Source organism: Limanda limanda, chromosome 17 (genome assembly GCF_963576545.1).
Source record: "Limanda limanda chromosome 17, fLimLim1.1, whole genome shotgun sequence".
Lineage (NCBI taxonomy): Eukaryota > Metazoa > Chordata > Actinopteri > Pleuronectiformes > Pleuronectidae > Limanda > Limanda limanda.
The window spans coordinates 19,115,806-19,142,961 of NC_083652.1; the positions used below are offsets into that span (position 1 = coordinate 19,115,806).

The following is a 27,156-nucleotide window of genomic DNA, read 5'->3' on the forward strand; positions in this document are numbered from 1 at the left end:
CACACACACACACACACACACACACACACACACACACACACACACACACTAACCAAACCACCCACCAGTGTTCCAGTGTTTATCAAAGTGTTGCTGCCACTTTACACTGTGTCAACTTCGAGGAAACATACGACAGTATGTTCCGCAGCACCTGCTACTAGCATATGTGATGCCTGCTATTTCAAATACAAACTCTTGACTACTGTGTCTTTTTTCTTTTCATCATCATCTGCTTATCAGAGTGGCACATGGTTATTTATTATCCTTTAAGTCAATCCTGTTTGCATACAGTAGCATATTTACACATTCAACAGGCACAAAAAAAGATGCTAACATTCATTTAGACTCTGGCAGACTCATTCTAGCTCTGTTGTTTTGGTCTTGATTTGTCTTTTAAGCTGCTAAATGCTCCTCAGCGTTCACTATACTTTTTGCTAGCGATCGGTTTATCAGAGATTTAACTCCTGAAATCACAGATGAGGTGATCACTTGGTGACGTCGCAGCTGAAAGATGCTTAAACTCTGTAGAGCTGAGGGAAACTGAAGAGTCATCTGTGGACTCATGACTTTTCACACTATTCACAGTCATTTGATTCATTAGTAAGAACAAAGTCTCGATCGTAGGTGCTGCTCATTACATTCCCAAAGCCCAAGATAGAAAGAAAAGGTAAAAGATTGAAAATGATGGAGCCAGAAAGAGAAGAGAAGACAAAGATCAATACTGAGAACAATACAGCATGAAGAGACGGCAGCTGTGGAGTTTGTTCTGCTGTTTTTCCTTTTTTCTCTCTCTCTCTCTAATGGCATCGGACTGAACAGTGAAGCCTCAGCTTGTCCTCCCGCTCCCCTCTGGCTCCCACAGACAAGTGGCGGGCCTGTGTGGTTCACCGCACCGATGTGAACTTGATTAAATCTTTCCAACCAAGAAAACAGACACATCTCCCAGGCTCTCACTACCCCCCCGCCCCCTCCCCCCCTCGCCTCCTCTCTCCTCCTCTCTCCTCCCTCCGCTTTTCCCCCTCCAACTCTATTCTCCATCCCTTCTTCCAATATTGACATTTCCTGTTATTTTCCCATACCTGCTCCTCGGGGACCTCGGTGTGTCTCCCCATCTTGTCATCCATTTTCTCTGTATACTTGCTGAGCTCTGTCCATTCACTCATTTCTTTATTTTCTTCCTCAATAAGGAATCAACATCTGTTCCTTTTCCTTTCTTCACCTCTTCACCAACCAGCTGAAATTATCTTCTTCTTCTTCTTCTACAACCTCTGTCTCTTTTGATCCCCCTATTGTTTGGATTGTTAATCTTGCTCTTTATGTTTTTCCCTTTTACCCTGATTACCTCCTTCATCCTTTTCTTACTCCTCCCCCTGATCACTGTCTCTTCTTGCTAAAGTGACTTAAATAACCTGCAGACGTTTATTTCGGAGTTTTAAGAAAAGGCAAAACATGCAAACATCCCTCCATGACCTGTCTGCGCACACACACACACACACACACAAACACACACAGGGCAAATGAGGATCAGGCCATGTGAGCACGCAGCAGTGAGATTTCCTACTGCTGACATGCCCGCCCCAGGTTTAAAGCTAAAGTTAAACAAGAATTTGTTTCATCCTCTGACACAGCTCAGCAGCATCAGGGCTTCGGTACAAACAAAAGCCTCATGTCTGATATTAGGCTTTTTCTACCTCTTGGCTTTTCACACACGTGAGAAACATATATGTGTCGATATATGAAAGAAAGAAAACACTAATACTGAAAAAGTCGGGTCATACATTAATGTTAATGTATAATGTGTTGTCTTTCAAATACACTTGATTGCTAGATACATAGATTGGATATAAAGAGTCTCTTCTTTCTCCCACCATCACGAAATGAGTTCAATATATCATGAATCGCTCGACCAATCATGTCAATCTGAGCTGATTTTTTTTTTCTTATTATACACTTGGACGTACAGCAATGGAAAAGAAATACCTAAAATCATAAGAACCATCTTTGAGGAAGAAAAAAAAACATGTACTTTGTCCTTTTAGTTTGGTCTGTGTCTCGTCCACTAACATGGAGGAGGTGGGGTTCATGACCTACAACGCAGCCAGATTGAGACACATTGGCTTCACTTTCAAGGAGCTGTCATGTCGTCCATCTTTATACACAGTCTACAGCTGCATACGGTACATGATATCATGCTAAAAGACAGGTGCTAACGCTAACAGCTCCAAGGCTAAAAGGTAGCATCCTAACCAGGAGATAATCACTTGCAGAAGATGAACTTCAAAGGGCAAAATTATCATACAAATTCAATTTCCGTACTTCTGACAAGGCTGCGGTGCATATTCGTAGGAGGGTGTTTAGTTTTCGCCCAGTTTCATTATCAGTACAACTCAGCTGAAGAAATTGTGTGAATTTTTTCTGTATATTTGTTTCTGCTTTTGATGTATTATGTCTCTCAATAATTCACTTATCATTCTTTTCACAAAAAAAAACCTTTTTCAGTGAATTGTATTCTTTGAGAGTGGGTGGATTTTTACCATAACACAAAGCACCACTCACGCTTCACTGGAAAGTGTCTGGTCGAAGCCCAGTCTGTTAAATCTCCAGATTACACTTCTTTGAAGCGACAATTGATTGAATATTTATTTAAGCCTCGGAAGACACATTGAGGGATAAGACCCTCATTTACAATGGTGCCGAGGGTACAATAAAAAAGTTGATACATTAAAAGTGAATACATTGAATAAATAGGAATGAAATAAATATGCATATATATATACACAGTAATACAAGGTATAAAACAATTCGTCAATAAAATACTATGGCCAAGTCAACTAGCAGTTACAGTCATTGCAGGAGAAGTCAGCTGTACATGAGACCAGACTCGAGAACTCCGTCAGTGAAACAAATGAGCGCAACTTTAAAGATTTTTGGACCTCATTCTAAATGTAGGGTGCTTTATAACAGAAAGCTGTCTTCCCCAAGTTGGTCTTAACACGAGGCAGATATAAGGAAAGCCAGCTCTGGGAGCGGGGACAAAAAACAATACATTTACATTTTCGGTTCATCCCGGTTCTCCTGCTCCCCCCACCGTGACGTGTGCATGCAGATGCCTGACGCTGCACAGCAGGAATCCATCCAGCCTGCACGGCTTCCCCCCCGCAGAGTATCAGACATCCACTCTTGGCACATGGCATTGTTATGCAACTGCACATTTGAATTTCAAAAACCTTTTCGGAAGATTGCACTGAACTGTCCCACCACAGCCCTGCACTCACCTGCCCCAGGATCCAAATGATGTCATCTAATTGCTGTGGCAAATATATTTAAGCGATGAAGGTGGCGTAGATATTTTTGATATGTTTTAAGAAATATGAATGTTTGCAAGCCTTTGCAGACTGAAGTTTAAGTTCAGCCTATCTTTTGTAGAGAAGCTATTTTAAAGCCAATGTTGTGTTTGTGTATAACAGAAGCATTAAGTGCAGAGAATAACACGTATCACTTCAGGTAAATTATCTGAGATTCAAGACGATAAGTAATTGTTTTGGAGAAGAAAGAACTTGACCTTTGTCATTCATTATCTCTTAAGCACAGAGGATCCAGACTAAAGGTGTCTGCTAAGAGCCGCTGTTGTGTTTTGTTGAGAAGCCGAACATTTCACCTCTGTGTGTGGGATGGTTTCAGACAGAAGCAGAGTGGATGTTCTGTGGTGGTTTAGCTTCTTCTTTAACATGTGTGCGTAACGTAAACACCAGCGAAGTCTCTAATCAAGCTAACGGAAACGTAATGTGTGTCAGCATTTTCTCTACATCATGTCAGTTTTACACTAAACGTGTGATAAGAGCAAAACACACACACACACTCACACAGGAAGTGCACACACTAATTGTATTGGTAATGACCTCATAAGGAGGAAGGAGAGGGGAGGAAGAGAAGGCAAGCAGCTCCTGGTGTATCTAAGCAACAACAGAGAGAGATGGTCCTTGATCACCGCTGATGGTGATGTTTTATTGTGTGGGTGTGTGTGTGTGTGTGGGTGTGTGTGTGTGTGTGTGTGTGTTAGTGAGAGAGAGAGGAAGAGAGCACATTCACATATTGTGTACACATACTTCACATTAACTATTCAGTGTTGTGTGTTTCTATACATGATTTGTTTGTGTGTGTGTTGCCTCATTAGTGTGTTTACAGGCGTGTTGAAGTAGCTTTGGCGTTGTTTAGCTCCAGCGTTGCCATGGGAGTGACTGTAACGCTACCACAGACAGCGGAGGGATGGATGTAGATGAGAATGTGAGATGTTGAGATTTTACCTCATTGTGTGTGTGTGTGTGTGTGTGTGTGTGTGTGTGTGTGTGTGTGTGTGTGTGTGTGTGTGTGTGTGTGTGTGTGTGTGTGTGTGTGTGTGTGTGTGTGTGTGTGTGTGTGTGTGTGTGAATGAGTATTGGATCAGAAGTGAACTATAAGGTTCAGAACATTCATGAACATTCACGATTCCACAACTTCCCATCATCCTTTGTGTTTTTTAACACCAGGTTATAACTGTAATTAACTGTAAATTAACTGTCTGTTCTTTTCCTTCAAACTAATCTTGACAAATGTTTTACTTTTATTAAAGTTCATTAAACATAGTTGAATTAATGTTAATGCATAATAACAGTAATAATCATCACTTTTCTTCTTCCTGTTGCTGTTCAAGGACCTCAAACCTTAGTGTCCCAATATTTTGAGAATAAACAATTAAAATATCAAAATAATCATAACATAAATAGCAGAACATTTCGATGTTTAAAAGAGGAGGTAGATTTTGTCCTTTTTTTTTTCCTTCATTCATTATTAACTCTATTCCCTCCCATTATGGTCCTTATTCTGAATTCTCAATCCCTTTCAATCACGTTGCCTTACAAACCGTGTTGTCACATCCAGTGAAGAGCACGACTAAATGTCAAAATAAATACGATTACATCTCACAAAGACGCAGCTAAACGAGCTGTGCTGACTCCGCATGACATTTGTCTGGTGTTTCTTTTTAATTTGTGTGCTTTGCCGCTGATTTAATGAAGACTCAGCCAACATGTGAGTTTACACTGACTCTCATTCAGTTTCCTCCTGATTACCGTGAAATATGCAGAGATGGAGGCTGGAGGTGAAGAGCACCATTCTAGAGGATTGGCGTGATCCTGATTCTGCTTTCCATCTGTTATAGTTGTTTCTTTCTTTCTTTCTTTCTTTCATTCTTAATTTCTTTCTTAATTTCTTTCTTTCTTCCTTGTATTTCTCTTTCTTCCTACCACCTTCTTTCCTTCCTTCCTTCTTTCTTGTCCTGGGGCTTCCACTTGTGTGTGTGTTCACATGATATTGCTAAGTGGGGCAGTGATGGAGTCGGCCCCACGGCCACTTACAGTAGATGTTGTCGCCATGGTGAAGGTGACATGCTCACGCCATCCCGTCCCCCTGCTCCTGTTGCTATGTTACAGGTTTTTTTTCTTCCAATTTGACAGTTATGACACGAGGAAACGTCACGCCTCCCTTACATTATCTACTCACCTATTTCTTACCAAAGAGAGAGAGAGGGAGAGACAACACTGCAAGAAATCCATTCACTCCATTCACTAATCATCACTGGTCTCATTGACTTGTTTCATTTTGTATTAATTTAGGTTTTATTTTGTATGTGTGCATGTGCCCTCACACCCACACTGTAAATTTCAAGTGAATTCATGTTTGAGCCATCCGTGAACAATGATGAGCTGACCGATCTATCTATGGACACTAAAAAGTTGTGTTAGATCAGTAATTTGAGTACAAAGGTAAATCACAGAGAGGTAATTTTCATGGGACTGACGCCCTTGAGTCTGATGGAGTATTGGCATCTGAATGTGGCACACACACACACACACACACACACAAACAAACACATCTTAATGCTGTCTGTGTCGTCTTCCCTTCTCCTAGTGGGTGAAGCCAGGAACCTGATTCCGATGGATCCAAACGGTTTATCAGACCCGTATGTCAAACTCAAGCTCATCCCAGACCCAAAGAATGAAACCAAACAGAAGACCAGGACCATCCGTTCATCTCTCAACCCCCACTGGAACGAGTCCTTCAGCTTGTGAGTCCAGTCAATGGGTGTATGTGTATGTGTGTGTGTGTACCTTATATGTCTTTACTGTTGTAAAGTATAAAAATAAGCATTTGATTCTTGCAGTCTCCATCATCACATGTCCTTTTACTCTTACTCTTACTGCTCAGTAAGCTAAAAGCGTCAGATAAGGACCGCCGTCTGTCCATTGAGGCATGGGACTGGGACCGGACCACCAGGAATGACTTCATGGGCTCCATGTCGTTTGGAGTGTCCGAGCTCATCAAAGCTCCCACATGTGGATGGTCAGTTTGTTTCACTCACTTTAAAAAAGAAAATTAGTTAACCTCAAGGTTCAGGTTCTGAAGTTGGAGAGACACAGTTGTCACATCCTAGAAATTATCTCTTTACATGATGCATTTGTACAGCTCAGTTCAGAACGTGATGTCTCCATGCCTGCAACAGCCAGCGTCTGGAGGCTTTTATGTTTTACAGGCTGCTCGTATCATTTCTTCAAAGTTAATACAAATGTTCACTTAGACTCAAAGATGAACTGATGAGACAATTTGTGGTTGAAAGTCAAAGGTCAAGTTCAGTGTGACTTGATATTTAAAAAAAAGTACGCAGACTAAAACTGCAATGTTTGGCAGAGGCATCCAACTGCAGGGAGGTAATTCTACCATTTGATCAGATCAGGTCCCATTGAGATTGAGATTTCTTCTTTTAAATTAGACCAGAGTTCAATTAACAAATAATAAAGAACAATGAGGAACAGTTATATTCAGTAAATAACACAAAAAAAAAACAAGAATTACAATACAGAGCAGATTCTTTTAAATCTTCCAAACCTTTACAGTGAGGAAGGGATTACAGTAAAAGCAATGATGATGTCTTTAAGAGAGCTGTTGCTTTACTTTGAAACCTGTCTCTCTTTCATCAGTTAACTTGACGCTATACTGAGCCCCTCGATTGCATTGTGACCTCACTTTAAACCAGCAGCGCATCATTTAACAGTCGTTCACTCTGGAAAACAGCACCTGCTGGCGTCATTTCCTCGTCTCTCCCTGACAAACACACACTCACAGAGACATCCCAGCTGCTCTTCCACGCACCGTGTTGTTAGCATACCTGCCGCAATTTAACCTAAACCCAGCTTGATTGACTGCTGCTGTGAGGACAGTTACAAGCTCCAGGAAATACCTGCCCTTAAGAATGCCTGGCACACGCGGCCCTGAACCCACCACAGTGTGGCTCTGTGTGCTGGTCTGCATAGACAAGTGGCGCCTGAGGACGTGCACATTATAGGGGAAGTAGGGTCAGGTTGGTGCTGCTGACAGAGAGCAGACCTGCAACCACTCAAGTAAGCAGCTATTTATGATCCACGTGGTGCAGAAATACAAAGATTTATAGCTGTTAGGGGAGACAGAGGAAGAAATGCATGGATCATTGTGTAAAAGTAGATTTTTAATGCATAGTTTCACAGCCACAGGGAATAAATTAAAGAGCAAACGTTCACCTCTCTCCCTCTTTTTGTTTGTCTCAGGTACAAGCTGCTGAACCAGGAGGAGGGAGAGTACTACAACGTTCCCATCCCCGAGGTGGACGACGTCGACCTGGAGCTCCGACAGAAGTTTGAGGTGAGGACTTGTCCGATTATGAAATTGTTACATTTAATAGAAGCACAAAGTAGATTTTCTTTTTCCACACTCACTTTTACAATATGTGTTCCTCTCTCTCCCCTGTCACCATGGTAACCCTGTCCCATTCCCACTGGTGATTTTCATCCTGTGTGCCAAGAGACGGAGATCACTGTCTCCTGGCGTTAAAGTGAATGCGCTTGATTTTTATGAAAAGTTTCACAAAAGGCACAAGGTTACAGTTTAATGAAGAGAGGCACAAAGACAACAATGGAATCAAGTCTGCAGTCGCACAGAATAACTGTCAACACTCTCAAATAGATATTATGTAACAATCCTACATTGAATTGTCCAAAAACAAACAGACCCATGTGATATATTTTGTTGACTTGTGTACTTACATTATCCAAAAATGTTTTTAGCAATGTTTAAACCCAGAGAAATCCCCAATAAATTGTTTTTCATTTTGGTCAGCTTTTAATTGCATCATTATTTTATTATTATATAGTGTTTATCTCTTCGTAGACCGGTGCCTGTGTTTTGCAGGTTGAATTCAATTGGCTAAAAATCATATATTATCTCTGTTCTACCTTGCTGGCAGAAAATCATATTATTGCTAAAACAAGCCTAGAGATAATCAGAGGGAATGAAGTTTTAATTATATAAGGATTTTAACAGTTTCTAATGAACTTACAATAGTTTAAAATAAAATCAAACATGATTTTTATTGTGTAAGTCGTTTATTTGTGTGAAATGAATGAAAACATTTACATAATTATTTTTTTTTATTAAATAAACATGCAAAAATACTGATATGGTCCTTTATGAACTCAAGGGAAAACTATTGCAGCTAAGGCTCCCTCTAGTGGCTACTCTGTTGACTGCAGGTTTCTGTTGACTCACGTTAACTCAATATATCATTACCATCCACACTTAAAGTAAAAGTCAAACACCTCCCATTACTGCCATAATATTAACACACAGTTAGAAGTAAACAACATAAGCAATTGGCAAAAATATTTAGGTTTTAAGTAGAGAAAGAGGAGTTCAGTTTGATCTGCGTCCTGCTCCTGGTGTTTTATAAAACTGGGTTTAAATGTCGTCTACTTACACGGCTCTCAAGACAAGCTCTTCTTTTTTATTTTCTGCTTCTCGTTGTACTGTACAACAATGACCTTGACTCTCCTCCGAGGCTGCCGTCTTCACACAACAGTGCGGTTGCCGTGGAAACTAGTGTGAGATACGGCCAGATGTGACAGGAAAAGGTTTAATCTGTTTGCTAGTCGTGGCTCTGATTCACTTTGCTGTTTGCGGAGTTTGCGTTTGAAACGAATCAAAATAACGACTGATCACTTCTCCACGAGCATGGTTTATTGTTTTCCATGTTTTGTCACACACGCACACATCAACCCGTCCTTTTCACAGGACTAATGAGTGAGTTTCTTCTTCTTTCCAGGCCTGCCAGTTAAATATCCACTATCTCAAGGTAGCTGCCTGCTTTGTCTCCTATTCTATCACCCCCAGCCTGCATCACGCTCACTTGACGTTCTGCACTGGGATTGTTTGTGGATCTCCGCTGGGATTCCACAAATTAATCTGATTTACTAACAAAGGCTCATCTCAACAGCTTACAGCTGAACCAGCTTAATTTGCTCATTCGTATTTACACATCAAATTAGAGTTATGTGCTTTTTGTTAATTCTAATTCCTCTCACACACTTATACAACTTTGTCCTGCTTTTGCATCCTAATCACACACCTACAGATATCGTCCCACCTTTATCCCCTGCTGCAATGATCGGATCAACCAGATCTGTCATTTGCAGCCAAGGTTTTAATATTAATATTAATATACAAATTAAAGAGTGTTGCATGTTAACTTTAAGGTACTTCCTATCTTATACACCCTCACCAAACAGCATTATTGTTAGTAAATTCTGGGACCAATCCCCTGCTCCTCATTGGCTGACAGCGTTGTCCACAGCTCATCCTCTACTAGTCCTGTGTGGACTATAGAAGGCTGTTAGGACATGAAGCATGGACTCACCTGTTCACTGTGAGTGTATGAATGAATGCACAGTGGGTCTTTGTGTGCATGCTGAATTTCTCCACACGATGGCAGTGTTCCATCTACTGTATAAGATATAAGACTGACGTATGGCTGCACTGTGTGTGTTTCTATTTACAACTGTGTGTGACCTGACCACTCTGATGTGAATACTTTTGCTCGTGTTGCAGCAGGTAGAAGTTTTTTTGTGAACCGATTGTATGATGTGAAGTTTTCTCATTTGTACTGGGTAATTTGTAACAGTAAAAAAAGTGTCATTTGAAAATGACCACTAGATGTCTCTGTAGTGTGTGGATGCTGTAAACAAAGTCAACACAGGATGAAAACATTGTTCAGATGTTTCCTGCTGACATAACTTTAACACATGACCAAGGCAACAATCACAAACATTTTTGTGGAGAACTTACATACACAAATTTCTTTAATTAATCTGTTGTCAACACACACACACACACACACACACACACACACACACACACACACACACACACACACACACACACACACACACACACACACACACACACACACACACACACACACGCACGCACCCACACAGACACATTTGGTTAGACATAAACTAGAAGAACATCCCTCTGGTAGTGCATGGGAAGGATTGTGTCACAGGCTCCCAACATTTTTGACTTTTGATTCCTGAAAGATTAAGCAATATAAACATGGAATATGTAAGTATTAAGAAGTAAAACCAAAAAGTAATTTTTCCTCTGGGTTTTTGTCATTTTAAGGATTTTTAGAGTCTTGGAGGGAGTGAAAATATCCAGTATTTTACAAGAAAAAAAGAAAAATTAGAGAAAAGCCAGAGAAAAGTAAGACTTTCTTTTTTTCCTTTACATCTTTTGGGCCGTCTCAGATTTATTGTGGGATCGTGACCCATGCGTTAGAAACTGCAAGTTTAGCCACCACACATAAGAATGAAACCACCAATAACAACTCAAATATTAAATAGTAATTATTGGTACGAATGGTAGAAGTGATCACATCTGTGCTCCCATTACTGTAAGAATATTAAAGTCATGGCTTTTGAAATACGATTGATATGTTCCTCTTCTTTGTTGTATCACTTCATATATGTGTGTCGGCAAATTGTCTTTCCAGCTGAAAATTACACCTTAAATAATTTATGCAATGAATTGTTATTACATATAACAGCAGTATTTAGAACCAGCACCACGCTGATGTTATTAGAGTAATGCCTCAGTAAGTGACCACCTGTTTAAAGTTAATGCTGATGTGATGTTAATTGACCCAGAGGTGTCCACGTAAAGAGCCACTTAACCCAAGTCAAATGAATATGCAACATTTATAACTTAGACTGTATTTCCAATCAAGAGCAGTGAACTGGTCGGCCTGGCAACAGCCTCTCGGTGGCCCCGCAGGTCGCCTGCTCTCTCCGCTCTATCTGACAGAAACAGACGACGGCTGGAGCCGTGAAGGGAGCTGGCGGAGTCCTAATTGCTCTTTGTGTTCAAAGAGACTTGGCAGGCCGGTCATTATAACAACAGGGAACCTTGCAACAGTGGCACCCCGCCTGCTGACGACGGCTCCACCTAACAATTTCCCCCTAAAACGCACCAATAGTCCGATCCTGTGGAATGACTGTGAAGGCGCCTGAGTATAACAAAGAAAGTGGTGTGTCAGTGTTAAAAATAGATCACTATGTTCCCCCTCTATAGAAATAGAGCAGAGAAGTATGATTTGCTGATGTGCAGCTAACCAGTTATCATGACGCCCTGTAGCCAATGATAAGGTAATAATTGCTGATAGTTATACAACCTTATCATTATGTATAAGGATGTAATGACCAGCCCGCAAAAATATCTTAAATGGGACATAAAATGTAAAAGTAATGTCGGTTTATCATATTTAACCACTGACTGTATATAAAGATGGACGAAGCATCCCCACTTCCTCCCTCTATCTAGAAATCAAGCCAAAATATCCTTGATACAAACGCCGCCATCTTGCCGATGTAGAGGGAGAGTCTGCAGTCGTGATTGGGGGGCATGGGGGGGCATGGAGCCGCAGTAGAGAGGTCTCGACACGAATGACAGAAACTATCTTTGAGAAAAATGGATTTGATGTGTACTTTGATGTTTTTTATTTCGGGCCCTCCTCTCAGGTAAAATGGAGGAGGTGGGATTTATGACCTATACAGCCTTCAGCCACCAGGTGGCCATTAAGATGTTTTGGCTTCACTTGTGGGAGCAGTCATGTCGTCCTTTTTGACATAAGTGTTTTCAAATAGGTGTAATTAAGTATTTGATACATTTCTTAATTGCTATTTAAATATATTACATGTTGCACTTCATCATTAGTTCATGTCCTTGACAGGTTTTTGCATTTCCACCCATTTTGAGTGATTTTTTGAAACCCGACCTTGTGTCCCATGCCCTCTGATGTCTAATGGGAAGAGGAAACTTCATACAAGGCTTTGCCTACTTTCTCAAACAGACACATTGATGCACCTGAGATTTTATTCATGGTTTAGGATTAGCTTTTTTTGTAAATGCTAAACTATCAAACAATGTCAATAAAATCTCATGAGAGACACCAATACACGTATTAAAATTGAAAGTTGTAATATTTTGTGCGTTTGTGTGTGTGTGTCCATGCTCTTTCCACCACAGAAAGCCAAACTGGGCCACGGTAAGAAAATGATCACGCCGTCAGACCACCGGCGCTTCAGTCTGCCTTCAAGTAACATGGACCGGGTCCGACTCAGTGACTTCCACTTCCTGGCCCTGCTGGGGAAGGGCAGCTTTGGCAAGGTGAGAGCAGCAGACACAGACATAACGGGACAGTGATGATGCGTGAAGCCTCTGTCGAAGCTCAGAATCTCCCCAATCCATTGACCTTTGATCCGCTGTGCCTGTAGGTCATGTTGGCAGAGACGAAGTCGACAGAGGAGCTGTACGCCATCAAGATCCTGAAGAAAGACGTGGTGATCCAGGATGATGACGTTGAATGTACAATGATAGAGAAGAGGGTCTTGGCCCAGAGAGACAAACCACCTTTTCTCACGCAGCTCCACTCCTGCTTCCAGACTGTGGTGTGTAAAACCTTCACCCGTTGCCCGAATCATGATTTCCTCCTACATCCTACTTCCTACGCTGCTTCCAAACAAGTACATTGAACTTTATTCAATGGATGCCATTGTGCTCCCTCATCAGCCGTCTATTCAGTCGCTGGCCTTTCAAACTGTTTGAGCGTCCTTCTGGGACCATTACATCTGTATTTTCCTTCCATACTTTCATACATTTATTCACATCCTTTTGCCAGTGCCCCTGCAGAGAAAATTGATACTGAGCTCAGACCAGCCATGAATGCGAAGTTTGACGTCAGCTCTGTGCGTAGATAGGGTGACTCAAGAGTCGTCGAATCAAAAACGACATTTACAGATCAACGCATTCTGACTTATAATGCAGGTATATAACCTGACCGAGCTGCTACACTAAAATAATTGATAATGTTTGTAATTTTTAAATAACTGACAGTGAACCGTGTCGTACAGACTATCAGAGAAGATCCTGTCTGAATATTAAACATGCTTTTCACCCTGAAGCTCATTTCAACGTAATGCTCACTTCTGTGTGGCATTTATATGTCGAGTTGCTCTTTATAAAATGAGCTTTTCTTTGCAGGATCGACTGTACTTTGTGATGGAGTACATTAACGGAGGAGACCTCATGTATCATATCCAGCGCGTGGGCAAGTTCAAGGAGCCACAGGCAGTGTAAGGACACTACAGTTCATACACAGACATACTGTATGTTTGAAATTAAAATTTCCTGTTGTGAGGCGGTCTTTCTGTGTGGAGTTTGCATCCTCCCCCCTGTGTCTCCGTCAGAGGGAACTGGTACCCAGAGTCTGATTACTCCAGCTTCCTCCCACAGTCCAATGACAGACTGGGATTGGAGTTAACTGGAGACTATTAATTGACTGTGAGAGGGAACGTTTGTCCAGGGTTTTCACAGAATGGTATTCTCTATCTCTCTTCTCCCTAATATGCTGCTATCGCTCTACTATTGTTATCTTATAAAGACAGAAAATCCCCCAAAATTGCAATAAAGGCCCTGTCCTCCTAATCATGGGTGTTATTCATATTTAATATTTCAGGCCTGTGATTATGTATTTTTTAAGTCATAAATACCTTTCATGAAGATGTTTTTCTCTTCTCCAATTATGCAGGTTTTATGCTGCAGAGATTGCTGTCGGTTTGTTCTTCTTGCACCGAAAGGGAATCATCTACAGGTGGGTGACACGGAGGGAGGCATCACATTCAGACAGACACACCAGGTAGGTAGGTAGGTAGGTAGGTAGGTAGGTAGGTAGGTAGGTAGGTAGGTAGGTAGGTAGGTAGGTAGGTAGGTAGGTAGGTAGGTAGGTAGGTAGGTAGGTAGGTAGGTTGAAAGGTGGGTAGGTAGGTAGGTAGGTAGGTAGGTAGGTAGGTAGGTAGGTAGGTAGGTAGGTAGGTAGGTAGGTAGGTAGGTAGGTAGATAGATAGATAGGGTGGTAGGTAGGGTGGTAGGTAGGTAGGTAGGTAGGTTGAAAGGTGGGTAGGTAGGTAGGTAGGTAGGTAGGTAGGTAGGTAGGTAGGTAGGTAGGTAGGTAGGTAGGTAGGTAGGTAGGTAGGTAGGTAGGTAGGTAGATAGATAGGATGGTAGGTAGGGTGGTAGGTAGGTAGGTAGGTAGGTAGGTAGGTAGGTAGGTAGGTAGGTAGGTAGGTAGGTAGGTAGGTAGGGTGGTAGGTTGAAAGGTGGGTAGGTAGGGTGGTAGGTAGGTCGGTAGGTAGGGTGGTAGGTAGGTAGGTAGGTAGGGTGGTAGTATGTAGGTAGGTAGGTAGGTAGGTAGGTAGGTAGGTAGGTAGGTAGGTAGGTAGGTAGGTAGGTAGGTAGGTAGGTAGGAAGGTAGGTAGGAAGGTAGGTGGGTTGGTGTGTGTAACCTTGCTGCTCTCACTGTGATTAAACTGCACATACAGCTTGAATCCAGACTTATCACCCTGATGCATAAAGCAAAAGTAGAAAGAACTGAAAGAAACACTCCACAGAGACTGAAGTTATCCCATTCCTCTTGAGCTCACTTCCATCCCTCATATCCTGTCAGCGTTCTGTCTGGCATCCGGATGCCACTGTGTGACAGATAGAACTGTCAGAAGAGTGGAGGAAACTGAGGAACTGAGACTCAGGCTGAATTGTAAGAGGAAGCAGGACGAGATTCTGAGGCCAAATAATGATGGTCTGTTACCCAGTGAATGATGTGTGCAGTGGAGATAGAGGCAGCGGTGTCTGACTCTTCCGTGTCCCTCTTTAGTCTGGACATCAACACACATAAAGTATTAAAGTGTTCGCAAATCCAGATACATACACGTAACGTTGTGTTCACAACCCGTCTTGGCTGCAGGGATCTGAAGCTGGACAACGTGATGCTGGACTCCGAGGGCCACATCAAGATAGCAGACTTTGGCATGTGTAAGGAGAACATGTATGACGGCATGTCCACTCGCACCTTCTGCGGCACACCGGACTACATCGCACCAGAGGTGAGACATCTCCTTACTTCCTGGTTGTGTGTGGATGTGAGCGTTGTATTTCTCTCAAAAGCCAAACCAAGAATTGTGACTTGTGAGAAATGTGTAGAGTTTGATCTCTAAGAAAAGTGAGTGCAGTTGTGATTGTTGCTCTTTGATTGTTAATGTGTTTGTGTGTCTGTGTGTGGGAGGGGGGTGTGGGACGGCAAATTGGATGGTGGGAGAAAGTGCCTTTGTTATTTCGGCGTGTTTAACAATGGTTGATCTGGTGTGAGTTAATTTGAGAGAATGTTTTTGTGGTGCTCTGTTTTTTCAAATTCTGAATCTGTGTCTGTTATCATTCCACTTGTATCTTTTTTGTTTTTATCAGATTATAGCATATCAACCCTATGGAAAATCAGTTGACTGGTGGGCTTATGGAGTTCTTCTGTATGAGATGCTGGCAGGACAGGTAACTTGTCCCAGTCTATATCAGTTTTTGTTTTGTTTATTTGTTGTTGTTTTTTACATCCTGCTCTTTCTTTGAAAAACTAATTTGTGTGAACTAGATTAAATTTTAATAAATGTTTAATTTGTATTGTCAAACTGTTCATATTGTTGCCATAGTTGTTGTTTATACATGATCTGGAAGACTTGTTGTTTTATCCTTTTGTGAAGCACTTTCTTCAGAAAAGTAATATAAAAAATAAAGATAACACTTGTGAGGGTTTGCTGCACCTCTTTCTATTTTTTATATCACACTAGATAGAACATCTTTAAGTTTGTTGGTCAGACAAAACAAGAAATGTTTAGATTTTGAAAGTGTGTTGGGCATTTTTTCACTGTTTTCCTTCTTCAGCCTCCGTTTGATGGAGAAGACGAGGACGAGCTCTTCCAGTCCATCATGGAGCACAATGTCTCTTACCCCAAATCCATGACAAAAGAAGCAGTGTCCATCTGCAAGGGAGTAAGTTATGCTTAAATTACCATTTTTATAACTTTACTATCATATTCTTAAATTTCCCTCAAGCACCAAACAGCCCCTGTCACATTATTATAATCCTGCTCTGTGTGTGTGTCCCCAGCTGATGACCAAACATCCGTCGAAGCGTCTTGGCTGCAGCCTGGAGGGAGAGAGGGACATCAGAGAGCAGGCCTTCTTCAGACGCATCGACTGGGATCGCCTGGCCAACAGAGAGATCCAGCCGCCGTTTAAACCCAAAGTGGTGAGTGTCCCATCCCTCCATCAAGTTTGGTACAAATGGGTTTAGTAGTTTTTGTGTAACCAAAACAAACAAACAAATAAACAAACTACAGTTGTCAAGGAAAGAGCAGCCAGTGACCTTAAAGCATTTCATTGGTTCACGTTCCGTCTGAAACCGTCCAAGCCTGAACCCAACAGTGATTTTGTTTTTTTCTGTCCTGCTGCACTGAGTTTGTGTCACCCTGTATGTCGCATGCATGGTTACTGCTTGGTCACAGACAAACACTGCAGAGTAAACAAGTCGGTCACATTGGCCCAGCCAAACCCAACTCAAACCCAATGGACTCTGCTCAGATATCCACATTCTGGTCCACATTTTCTTTGAGAACTTTTGATTATTTTCTATCTCCGCTCTCAATTTTCTGGGGATGTAACCCGTCAGTGGCAGCAAAACTTTCACGTTAATGAAAGTAATGAAAAGATTAAGAGATAGATGGTTTTCTCGTCATTCAGGTTCTTGTGTGCAGGATGAAATGACGCAACAGTCTCAGAAAACATTCATAAAATATTGTGTGGTTTATTTCTGTCTTTTTTCGCCCTCCGGTGGTCGGATACTTCCTCCTAGCGTGTATATACATGAATGGATGCATGTTGTGTTACTGCGCTCTCATTCATCCTCGGCCCAGTTTAATGTTCTTGATGCAGCCAGTGCAGCAGGAGGCTGGATCCCAGCTGCAGCCACCAGCCGACACCTAAACCTCCTCCTGTCACCGCGAACGCTGCTTTTCTGTTTGCAGACTCCCGCGTCCTCCATCGCCTCGCTGCCCCCAGCGCCCGGAGCACCAGAAGAGCTGCCACAATGGATTAAAAATAGATCTCTAAGAGCAAAGTTCCCTTTTACTTCCACACAAGGGCCACAATAAATGCAGGGTTACGCAGCAGATGTATGTTTCCGCTCACGAAGGGGGAAGGAAAACATTTCCTAATAGCGGATGCATCCATTCAAGGGGCTTTTGTGTGGCGGATCGCGGTTGTGAACCCATTCACCACGTCACTAATTGGTCTGAGGGGATTCGCAAAGAAAAGATCCATCTGAGGCGTGTGGCTCAGCTTCAGTAAAAATGACAAGGCAGCTGAGAAAAAACCTGACGTGCTGATGCGTCTCCTGAGATATTGTTTTGCATGATTTCGCTCTAAACTTCAGATTTGGTTTAGTTGTGTATCACTCATTCTGAAGGAATCCGTCTCCTTTGCTTGTTGATACACAGCAATATTCTCATATATATATATTTAGCTTCCTGAGACCCATAACAGCCCAGAGTGAAGCCGCACACTGCTGCTGATGCCCTCTGCTGTGGAAGGGTCAGCTTCTGATCTAATTACAACTTCTGCCCAGCTACACGTCAGGCTCCGTCCCCTCTGGGAAGGCTGGGGAGCTTTCTAATAAAAGACTCATGAGGAAAAGCCTTTTTAATCAAGACTCCACAATCCTGTTACCGTTCGACAATCTTCTTTTCAAAGTCTTTCCGAGATGGAGACAGTGATCAATCCTCTCCACACCTGACCTGTCTTTTAATCTCTTTCAGGGCGGCAAAGGAGCGGAGAACTTCGACAAGTTCTTCACGCGCACTCAGCCCGTGCTGACCCCGCCCGACCAGCTGGTCATCGCCAACATTGACCAGAGCGAGTTCGCCGGCTTCTCGTACGTCAACCCTCAGTTCCTGCATCCCTCCCTGCACAGCGTGGTATGAGGACGGCGTGGAGAAATGGAAAAATCACGGACTGTCAGTAAAATACAGGACCCTTCCAAACTCCAACCGACGTCCCTCTGTCAACAGACTCGTATCATTCTCTAAAGTGTTCTGTCTACTGGTTATGGACAACTGCCTAATGGAATGACACATACAGGAGAGAGGAGCTGTGGTGAAATCATGTCCAATCTGAAGTGAGAGGAAAAACAACATGGCACTGATATTTTTACATCATTCCCCCAAAACATCTCATATAACATCTCTTTATTCTTCACCGTTATCTGTTACTCAGCCTTTTTTCTCGTGTATGAATGTGTCCTGGTATCAGTCGCTCTCTCATTAGATATGAAACATGCAAGACCCCCCACCCCCCATCTTACTACGCAACAAGCTGCAATGCACGACGAGATCAGAACATGTCTTTCTGCTCTGTCCCGGCTTTACCTACTTCTGAACTGCTACACGTGTAAATTATATTTATAAACTCGACAAAGAGGTCGGGTCAGTACACATGAGTGCCAAAGTGGAAGTGGGACAATACATTTCTTTTGCAGATGCTGAAGTCCTTGTTAAGGTGGTTCCCCTCTGGCCCTCCCCAGCAGTGTCAACATAGCCAGACCCTTACACGGGGAGCGTTGAAATCTTTTTTCTGTAGGACGTGGAACTCTTGTAAATCCGACTCTACAAAAAACGGAAGCACAGTCTGCTCCTGGTTCCAATCTGCTGAGGGCTTGCCAGAGCGGTGGATGTTGCCGACGGTGCGTGAAAGCAGGATTTAAGGGTCAGAAAATCAGAGAGACAGTATTTTCAAATATAAAGACGCTATTTCCATATGCACAAAGCAGATCTCTGTCGCATGCTTATTTTCTGACTCGGTATGAGCAGTAGACTCTAGGATGCAGTACACGTCTAGTATCATTGTAAATTTGAGTATTATGATATAAACTGTGTTGATTGTGGTATGTTTTCGAGGAGTCTTATCCTGTTGAGGCGAAGAGTTTCTGTCCCTGTTTTTATGTTCTGCTTAACTTTTAAGTCCTGTTGTATGTCAACCTTTCTTCTCCCCTCTTTCTTTGTAAATATGTTTCAAACGAGATGTTTAAAAAAGAGAATTCACTTGCAGATTTTATACTACGAACTGAATGTGCTTTTATTACCGTAGACAGCCCCCCCTCCCCTCCCCAACCCAAGAAAAGGTATTCATAGCGTTTGGCTGAATCTTTGGTAGCTTTGGTATCAGCGAACCTTGTTACATGTATTTCCACGACTTCTCCGTTATTTTCTACTACTCAGTGTCATATATAGAGAATATGCAGCACCTCCCGAGCGTGGAACATTTGAACGCCCTCTTGCCTTGGACGACTCAGGGCTGACTCCCTCTGTAACCAGCTGAATTTCACGCAGATAGTCTGAGGATTTCAGAATAACACGTCTTTTTCGTTGTGAATCGTGTGTGCATGCCAGCGGCGAGGCCTGATCTCAGCATGAGAGAGACCCCTGCATGATACAGCGATCCCTGGTGTGTGAGCATGGAGTCCCCCCCCCCCCCAACACCACCACCACACCACCTTGTTGCACAGAATGAGACGAACCAGCCCAACGAGCACTGTTTGCTTTACCGCTCATCATCTTCTTCCCCACCGTCACACAGCCCGACCTGCTTGGTTGAATAGCCGATGTGTTGGCTTATTGTTTAATGGTGCCAAACTGAGTCTTCTTGTTTCCAGTTAGGTTTGTCCAGCAGGTTTTTTTTGTTGTAAAAGGCTTCTACTGCAGCACAGCACAAAGCCATGACGTTTTGTAGAACTGCCAAATTTAGCTGCCACAGCTCTTGACCACAGAATTAGTTACTTCACAGTAAACTGCGGCTGTCACATCTGGACCAAAATGAGATTTGCTTTGAAGCTTAAGAGAAAAATGAATGTTTACATGTCTCACATTGAGAATCTGTATTAAAGGAAAGGTTAAACACAACAGGAAAACCTTTTGACGCATGACAGAGATAATCAACCAGGGTCCAGAACCACTACAGGCGGGAACCAGAGCCACTGGGATGTTTGTATGTTTCCTTCCACTGCCCCTGCTTTCGTTTACCTGAGTTTTCTTGTCCCTCTGTTCATTGTGGTATGATGGATACTGTACATTAATAAAGTATGAAATATACGAAAGATATGAATCTGCTGTGTTAAGTTTCTTGTGTTCTACACATGTGACACATTGTGTTACCGTGACAACTTAAGGCTTGGACTCGAACCCGAATAAAGACGAATATTTATTTATTAACAAAGAACAGTTAAATAAGGGGAATAAATAACACTGTCACGACAGTAAAATCCCACACACTCTTCCTCTCTCACTCTTTCTCACAGACACACACATGCACACACACACTCTCTCTCTCTCTCTCTCTCTCTCTCTCTCTCTCTCTCTCTCTCTCTCTCTCTAACACACACACCTACATTCTCTCACACACACACTCTCTCTATCCTCCTCCATCACCCCCTCCCTGTCTCTCTCACACACACTCGCACACATACGCTCTCTCTCTCTCTCTCTAACACCCCCCCTCTCTCTCTCCCTCTCCCTCTCTCTCACACATGTTCAGCAGCCTGAATGAGGAGCAGACGCTGTGATTCTCTGACTCGCTGCGGTTCGTCTTGAAGGAATCACAGAATCACAGAATCACAGAATCACAGAGTCCCGGAGCAGCTTCGCTTCTTGTTTCTCTTCTGATCGTCTCTTCACAGACAATCACTTCTTCTCTCCTCCATCACTGCAACACAGGATCTTTTTTAAATCCACAACTTTCACTCAGTGCTCAGCGCAGAATCGAACAGGTGAGCAGAAAAAACACAGCATGCAATGAGATCACTTTTTAATTCTTGCTTGTTCTTAGCTGGAGTTGAGACTTAGATGTATTTCACTTATTCACTGGTCAGTATGATGTTTCCTTGAGGTTTTGATGTTATTCTTCAATAACCACTGTATTTAGACTTGTCAAATGTGGAACAAATTATCACAGAGAAGGTAAAGATTCTTAAAAATACAGTTTGGATTTTGTGAAACCTTCATCTGATTTGTAAAAGTTATAATAACGGGACATTACACAACTTATTTCTTTCTTAAACCACAGACCAGGTTACTTAGCTTTGTCGAATCCCGACTAAATGATCAGCTTGAGGCTTTATTATGACTATTTAAATTAACATATGATAGCTATTGTAAATTGCTTCAGACATAATACAGGTGTGTTTTTCTCACAGTAGCCCAAACTGGACAAACTAAACACCAGTTTTTATAACAGGCTTCCAGAGGTTCTCTTTCGTTTTTGGAAGGGGAGGGTGACGTTAGAGTTATTCAGCTGCAACATGCAACTTCACCACTAGATGTCACTAAATTCTACACACTGAACCTTTAACATATTTCAAAGTAAGAGCGAAGACATTCCTGGACAAGAGGCAAGCTGATTTTGTGAGTCTCTATGCAAAAAAAAATACTTTACACCATGAGCATCACAGAGGGTTCTCAGTGGGTTAAATTCTAGTTGTTAAAACACCAAAAGAGAAAGTGTTCCTGCTATTTGAGAGAGCTGTGGTGCATAAAAGAAGGAAAAAAAGGTCAACTCACAAGAACCTAGAGGTGGAAATAATTATTGCAGCTCATCTCTTGCAAAATGAGCTCATCATCAGCTGTACCACCGAGCCTCTCCTCTGTCAATCCGTCCTTTAGGTGATTCTCCCCTCTGTCACATCACATAGATCATTCATGTGTCCGGGGGGTTTGAAAGCATCGCCCTGTCACTGCAGATGATGTCTCACTCCAGTATTGGCTTTTATGAATGTCCAACCTTTCCCAGCACTGTGGCATTAATGGCTGTAAAATGTCAAAACTCATTCTTGGATGTCTTATCATGCAAGTGTTTATATTCACTGTCGACGCAGGAGGCGATTTCTATTGACTCCAACTTAATTATTCTTTTCGGCGCGAGTGGGACAGATTTGGCAGCGATGTGGAATTAACCCAAATGAGTAGTTAGCATCAAAATATTAAAACTAATTCACTTGGAAAGTTGCCCATACTTTTCCATCAGTAAATTCAAAAACCTAAACTGAAGGGAAGACGTGAAGATCATTTTGTGATGCAGTCAAACAGAATAAGATTTGGACTTGATTTACAACCAGAGATGTTACTGATTCCCGCGGTTGTCCGGCTGCCCAGACATTTCATAAGCGTCTCATCAAGGCAAGTTGATCTGACTTCCTGGATCTGAGAAAGCATTCTGAAATATAATGTGGAAAGACGAAGGTCACTCCCTCCTCATCCTGTAGGTCTGTCAATCATCCTCTCCCACCTTCAAGGCTCAGTGGGGGGGGGGGGGGTCTGTGAGCTGGTTGTGTAAAACACGTTGTCTGGGTTTTCATTATGACTTTGCACAACCCTGAGTTTTTCATGGTAAATTGAAGTTCTGAATACAAAGCAATACAGAAGCAAGGTTTGAAGCTTTTTCCAGACGTTTCTTTTTATTTGAACCACAGATTGCTGGTCACCATGAGCGCCTGCAGCAGGAAGGCTCTGACTTTGCTGAGCAGCGTCTTTGCAATCAGCGGCCTGGGTCTACTGGGAGTGGCCGTCAGCACTGACTACTGGCTGTACCTGGAGGAGGGCGTCATTCTGCCTCTGAACCAGAGCACGGACATCAAGACGGCGCTGCACTCGGGCCTCTGGAGGGTCTGCGCCCTCGCTGGTTAGTAGAGGGCATGTGTTCCCAGAACCTGCCACGATTTGGGCTGAATTTGATCCGTACTCCTGTAAACTAAAGGTGTGATCGTGAGTACATCAGGTCTGTGGCACAGACAGTGGTGATAGGTTTTAAAGTGGGTAAAGTTCCCTTGTGCTGTGCAGCATCTACTTGTGGCAGCTGCAGGGAGCTGATGCTGTCACACTGACATATCATCAGATTTGACATTCACACGGAATGACATTCACAATTACTTCATCAGTATGTGTGTGTGTGTGTGTGTGTGTGTGTGTGTGTGTGTGTGTGTGTGTGTGTGTGTGTGTGTGTGTGTGTGTATGTGTCTGTTACAATCAGTCACTGTTAAACAAAGTAAACTTCAAGTACAGTCATTCCTGCAATAAGATTATACACACAATTACACTCTCAGACACAACACACACACACATATGAATTTGCACCCACAAGTCTTCAGAGGCAGATCGTGTCATCGTGCCACAGAGTTAGCTGGTGGATGATTTGACAGTGTGGTGTGTGTGTGTGTGTGTGTGTGTGTGTGTGTGTATGTATGTGTGTGTGTGTGTGTGTGTGTGTGTGTGTGTGTGTGTGTGTGTGTGTGTGTGTGTGTGTGTGTGTCTGTTACAATCAGTCACTGTTAAACAAAGTAAACTTCAAGTACAGTCATTCCTGCAATAAGATTATATACACAATTACACTCTCAGACACACACACACATATGAATTTGCACCCACAAGTCTTCAGAGGCAGATCGTGTCATCGTGCCACAGAGTTAGCTGGTGGATGATTTGACAGTGTGCTGTGTGTGTGTGTGTGTGTATGTGTTTGTGTGTGTGTGTGTGTGTCACCGAGGTGATAAGAACAGCTGTGCAGCTTCATTTGCAGGATGTGATGTAACTCACACCTTAGTTTAAAAAAAAACCTGATGACGCACTGTGAAGAACTGACTGTTGGAAATGTGAAAGAGTAGATGACAGGATGCAAAGGAAAGTTTTTGTTGTGTTTAAATATTGGTAATTTGTTTTTAAACCATTGATTGTAATTTAGTTGTATATAAATATATATTAGAGCCTGAGCCAACATGTGCATTACGTGTAAAACTTGCATCACAGGTGTTTAAAAATGTGATATCTCACGGAGGAGCCCCAGTGGAGAATCCTTTCTAATTTACTTTTGGCCTCTTGAACGTGATATCTCAAGTCTGTCTTTAGGTCATTTCTGATTTGATAGGATTTCACTTGTCAAAAGTCACAGTGAGTTCCTATGAGTCTGGAATGAAAACAGTCGACTGAAACTCTAGTTTGTCTAGGTATTCTAGTCATCTCCTTCTTTCTAAATTCCTCTCCTCATTTCTGCCCCTGTCCTCTGTAGGGGACGAGTCTGGTCGGTGTTTTACCATCGAGTACATCATGCCCATGAACGTCCAGGTGACGTCCGAGTCCACGGTGAACATGCTCAGTGAGTAACAGCATCAGAAACCTCCAACGGCAAATTCAGGCCCAATAACTCAAGGTGCGCCTCGGGGTTGTCACATACAGAGCTGAGGTATTTTTATCCAAACTCTTGTCATTTTTCAATAAGGTTGAGATGAGACCTGCGCCAGACAGTGAGGTCTGAGTCATCGGGCTCCTCTGCAGAATGCTTATTGCCTCTTTAGGAACAATTCACCTCACCAGCCCTTCTATGTCGCTCAAAGGGAAAGCTTATTGGAAGATTAATCCTTAGTAACTCAATGTAATGCGACCTGATATTGTACTGTATTCATTAAATGGAGCAGAAGATGATCGAGTGTCTTATCTTTAGTTGGTTTGACATAGTTTTTTTCAGAACTCAGACTTTTTCTATCAATACAGCTGCAATTGAATTTAATTAGATCAACGAGACATTCTACAAGTTTTTCACACTCTTTGAGATTGAAAAGCCGCTTTGATTGTCCACTCTCTCTCTCTCTCCTCCTCCTCAGAGATGATCCGCTCAGCCACTCCCTTCCCTCTGGTCAGCCTGTTCTTCATGTTCATCGGTTTTGTCCTCAGCAACATCGGGCACGTGCGACCCCATCGCACCATCCTGGCCTTCGTCTCTGGAATCTTCTTCATCCTCTCAGGTACCCCCGTCATCCTCCCGCTCTTATCTCTTGTCCCCGTCTCCTCTTCTTCTGTTTTGTCAAACCCAGATTTTCTTCCCCCTCTCCCTCTCTCTGTGTCTCAGGTCTGGCTCTGGTGTTGGGCCTGGTGCTGTATATTTCCAGTATCAATGATGAAATGTTGAACAGGACTAAGAGCAGTGAGGCCTATTTTACCTATAATTACGGCTGGTCCTTTGCCTTCGCTGCCATCTCCTTCCTGCTCACTGAGGTGAACAACACAACATCACCACCAATAACAACCAGTCTCCACTGCTGGGGATATCAGCACAAACACCACTCACTAATAAACATCTTTCAGAACTAACATTTACAGACTCGATTAGAGCTTTGATGATTGGAAGATTAAGTGATTAGTTCATTGGAAGAAAATGAATCAACCAATATTATGATTAAATAACAATAGATGTGGTTTGAAAATCGTTGAGTATTTGGATTGTTGATCAGACAAAACTAAAAATGACTGAAGACGTCAACTTGAGCTCTGTAATTTTGCAAATAATTTGATTCAACCAGAAGAAAATAATTGCAATGCAGTGAGCTGTGTATCATACTGCAAGTCTGAGTGCTGAAAATAGACTTTATATCAGCACCTAAAATGTTTGAGATTTAGATTTCGGGTGTAGCATGTAAGATTATGTCCACAGTTCTGACCTGACTGTTATTATATGAAAGCACCTTGAACGATGTTGCATTGTGACCGTTCAATGTGCAATTATTTGAAGTTGTAGTGGATAATTCAAAAAGAGATTTTAAAAGCCAAAACAGTTTCAGTGGGAAAAGGGTAAAAAATTAGAAACATGCCGCTGACAACAGTGTTAAAGCTAAAACTGGCTTGAGTTGTAAATAACACTTAAAATATTTTGATCTGAAATAAAGGTTGTGTCATTTCAATGATCTTTTTTTTTTTACATCAAATCCTTTAGAAATAAATCCATTATGAATTTATATTTCACCCAGACTTTCAGAGAAAGATGAAGTGAGTTTAATCAGACAAAAGGAAAAGTTTTGAAAAAAAATAGATATAAATAAATAGATCTTCATACAGATAATGCCATGTAATACATAGTTGACACAATGAATAAATAAACAACCAATACAATATCAATAGATTTATATAATAATGAAGAATGAAGAGTAGTAGTAGTAGTAGTCACTGCCATCGTGTGTTAGCAGAGAGCAACTGCAGCACACAACATTTAACTGTCGGTGTCACTATAGTTACTATCTGCACAGCTCGTTGTTAGTTTGCTGATACAAATATAAATTAAAATTGCAAGCAGATAGAAGCATATGCAAAAAGAATAGGAACAATGTTTTGTTTTAACACAATTTTATTTTCATGTGCATGTGCAACTTAAGTACTTTGCATGACACATATTTATAATGTCAAACTTTTCCCGCTGCAGAGTGCGGGTGTCATGTCCGTCTACCTGTTCATGAAGCGCTACACAGCCGAGGAGATCTACCAGCCTCACCACCCCAGCTTCTACCGCCCTCGTCTCAGCAACTGCTCTGGCCACTCGGGCCAGTTCCTCCACCCACAGGCCTGGTCCCGTGGACGCAGTCCCTCAGACATCTCCAGCGACGCCTCGCTCCAGATGAGCATCAGCTACCCTGTCCTCCTCAAATGCCCCGACTACGACCAGGTCTCCTCTTCACCCTGCTGAGGGCTCTTCCATCACACCAGAGGGCACCTGAGGGTTACTGGAGGGTTGTGGAAGATCCATTAGGGTCAAAGGATCAGGTGAAGACAGAGCCTTCTTTCGAGACAAAGCTGCAATCGAGGATTGTAGAGGGTTTTTTTCAGTGAGAAAATATACAAAATATTCGAAGCCTTGTTTGCAGCCTTCTTTGTGAATTTGTTTGTGAAACAGAGCCTACATTTTAGTTTGAGGCACAGTTGAAAAATAAAGATTCTTTCTTGGAAAAGTCTCAAAAAGTAAGAATCGGAAAAGTTTTATTTTTTTTACAATAGATTAGTTCTTGTTTTAACTTCA

The 27,156-nt window shown here is 42.3% G+C and overlaps 2 protein-coding genes across 4 annotated transcripts in view; both read left to right on the top strand.

Moving 5' to 3' along the window:
• The window catches only part of prkcab (protein kinase C, alpha, b), a 77,093-nt gene extending 58,833 nt beyond the window's left edge, over positions 1-18,260 (top strand). Inside the window, exons 6-18 of one of the 2 annotated variants that reach the window (XM_061089960.1) lie at positions 5,947-6,103; positions 6,244-6,378; positions 7,617-7,710; positions 9,167-9,196; positions 12,427-12,567; positions 12,675-12,848; positions 13,441-13,532; positions 13,988-14,050; positions 15,200-15,338; positions 15,697-15,777; positions 16,165-16,272; positions 16,391-16,531; positions 18,096-18,260. In XM_061089960.1, coding sequence (XP_060945943.1) covers positions 5,947-6,103; positions 6,244-6,378; positions 7,617-7,710; positions 9,167-9,196; positions 12,427-12,567; positions 12,675-12,848; positions 13,441-13,532; positions 13,988-14,050; positions 15,200-15,338; positions 15,697-15,777; positions 16,165-16,272; positions 16,391-16,531; positions 18,096-18,260 — 1,520 coding nt within the window. The remainder of the gene's footprint in view (positions 1-5,946; positions 6,104-6,243; positions 6,379-7,616; positions 7,711-9,166; positions 9,197-12,426; positions 12,568-12,674; positions 12,849-13,440; positions 13,533-13,987; positions 14,051-15,199; positions 15,339-15,696; positions 15,778-16,164; positions 16,273-16,390; positions 16,532-18,095) is intronic. The other variant, XM_061089959.1, reaches the window with a different exon arrangement.
• Positions 18,261-22,808: 4,548 nt separating this feature from the next.
• Positions 22,809-26,826, top strand: cacng5b (calcium channel, voltage-dependent, gamma subunit 5b). Of its 2 annotated transcripts, none has more exons than XM_061090524.1 (5): positions 22,809-23,008; positions 24,332-24,471; positions 24,977-25,117; positions 25,222-25,367; positions 26,566-26,826. In XM_061090524.1, the coding sequence occupies exons 1-5, from the start codon at positions 22,809-22,811 to the stop codon at positions 26,824-26,826; spliced, it is 888 nt and encodes a 295-aa protein (XP_060946507.1). The 2 variants fall into 2 exon arrangements, with proteins under 2 accessions (XP_060946507.1, XP_060946508.1); XM_061090525.1 differs by having other exon boundaries at positions 22,809-23,004; positions 24,385-24,471.
• Positions 26,827-27,156: the final 330 nt, after the last annotated feature.

Excerpts from the sequence above, each read along its gene's own strand:
- cacng5b (XM_061090524.1), top strand. The coding sequence starts at position 22,809 with ATGAGCGCCTGCAGCAGGAAGGCTCTGACTTTGCTGAGCAGCGTCTTT. Across the intron at positions 24,472-24,976 it reads GTCCACGGTGAACATGCTCA|AGATGATCCGCTCAGCCACT; the intron begins GTGAGTAACAGC and ends CCTCCTCCTCAG. Across the intron at positions 25,368-26,565 it reads TCTCCTTCCTGCTCACTGAG|AGTGCGGGTGTCATGTCCGT; the intron begins GTGAACAACACA and ends TTCCCGCTGCAG.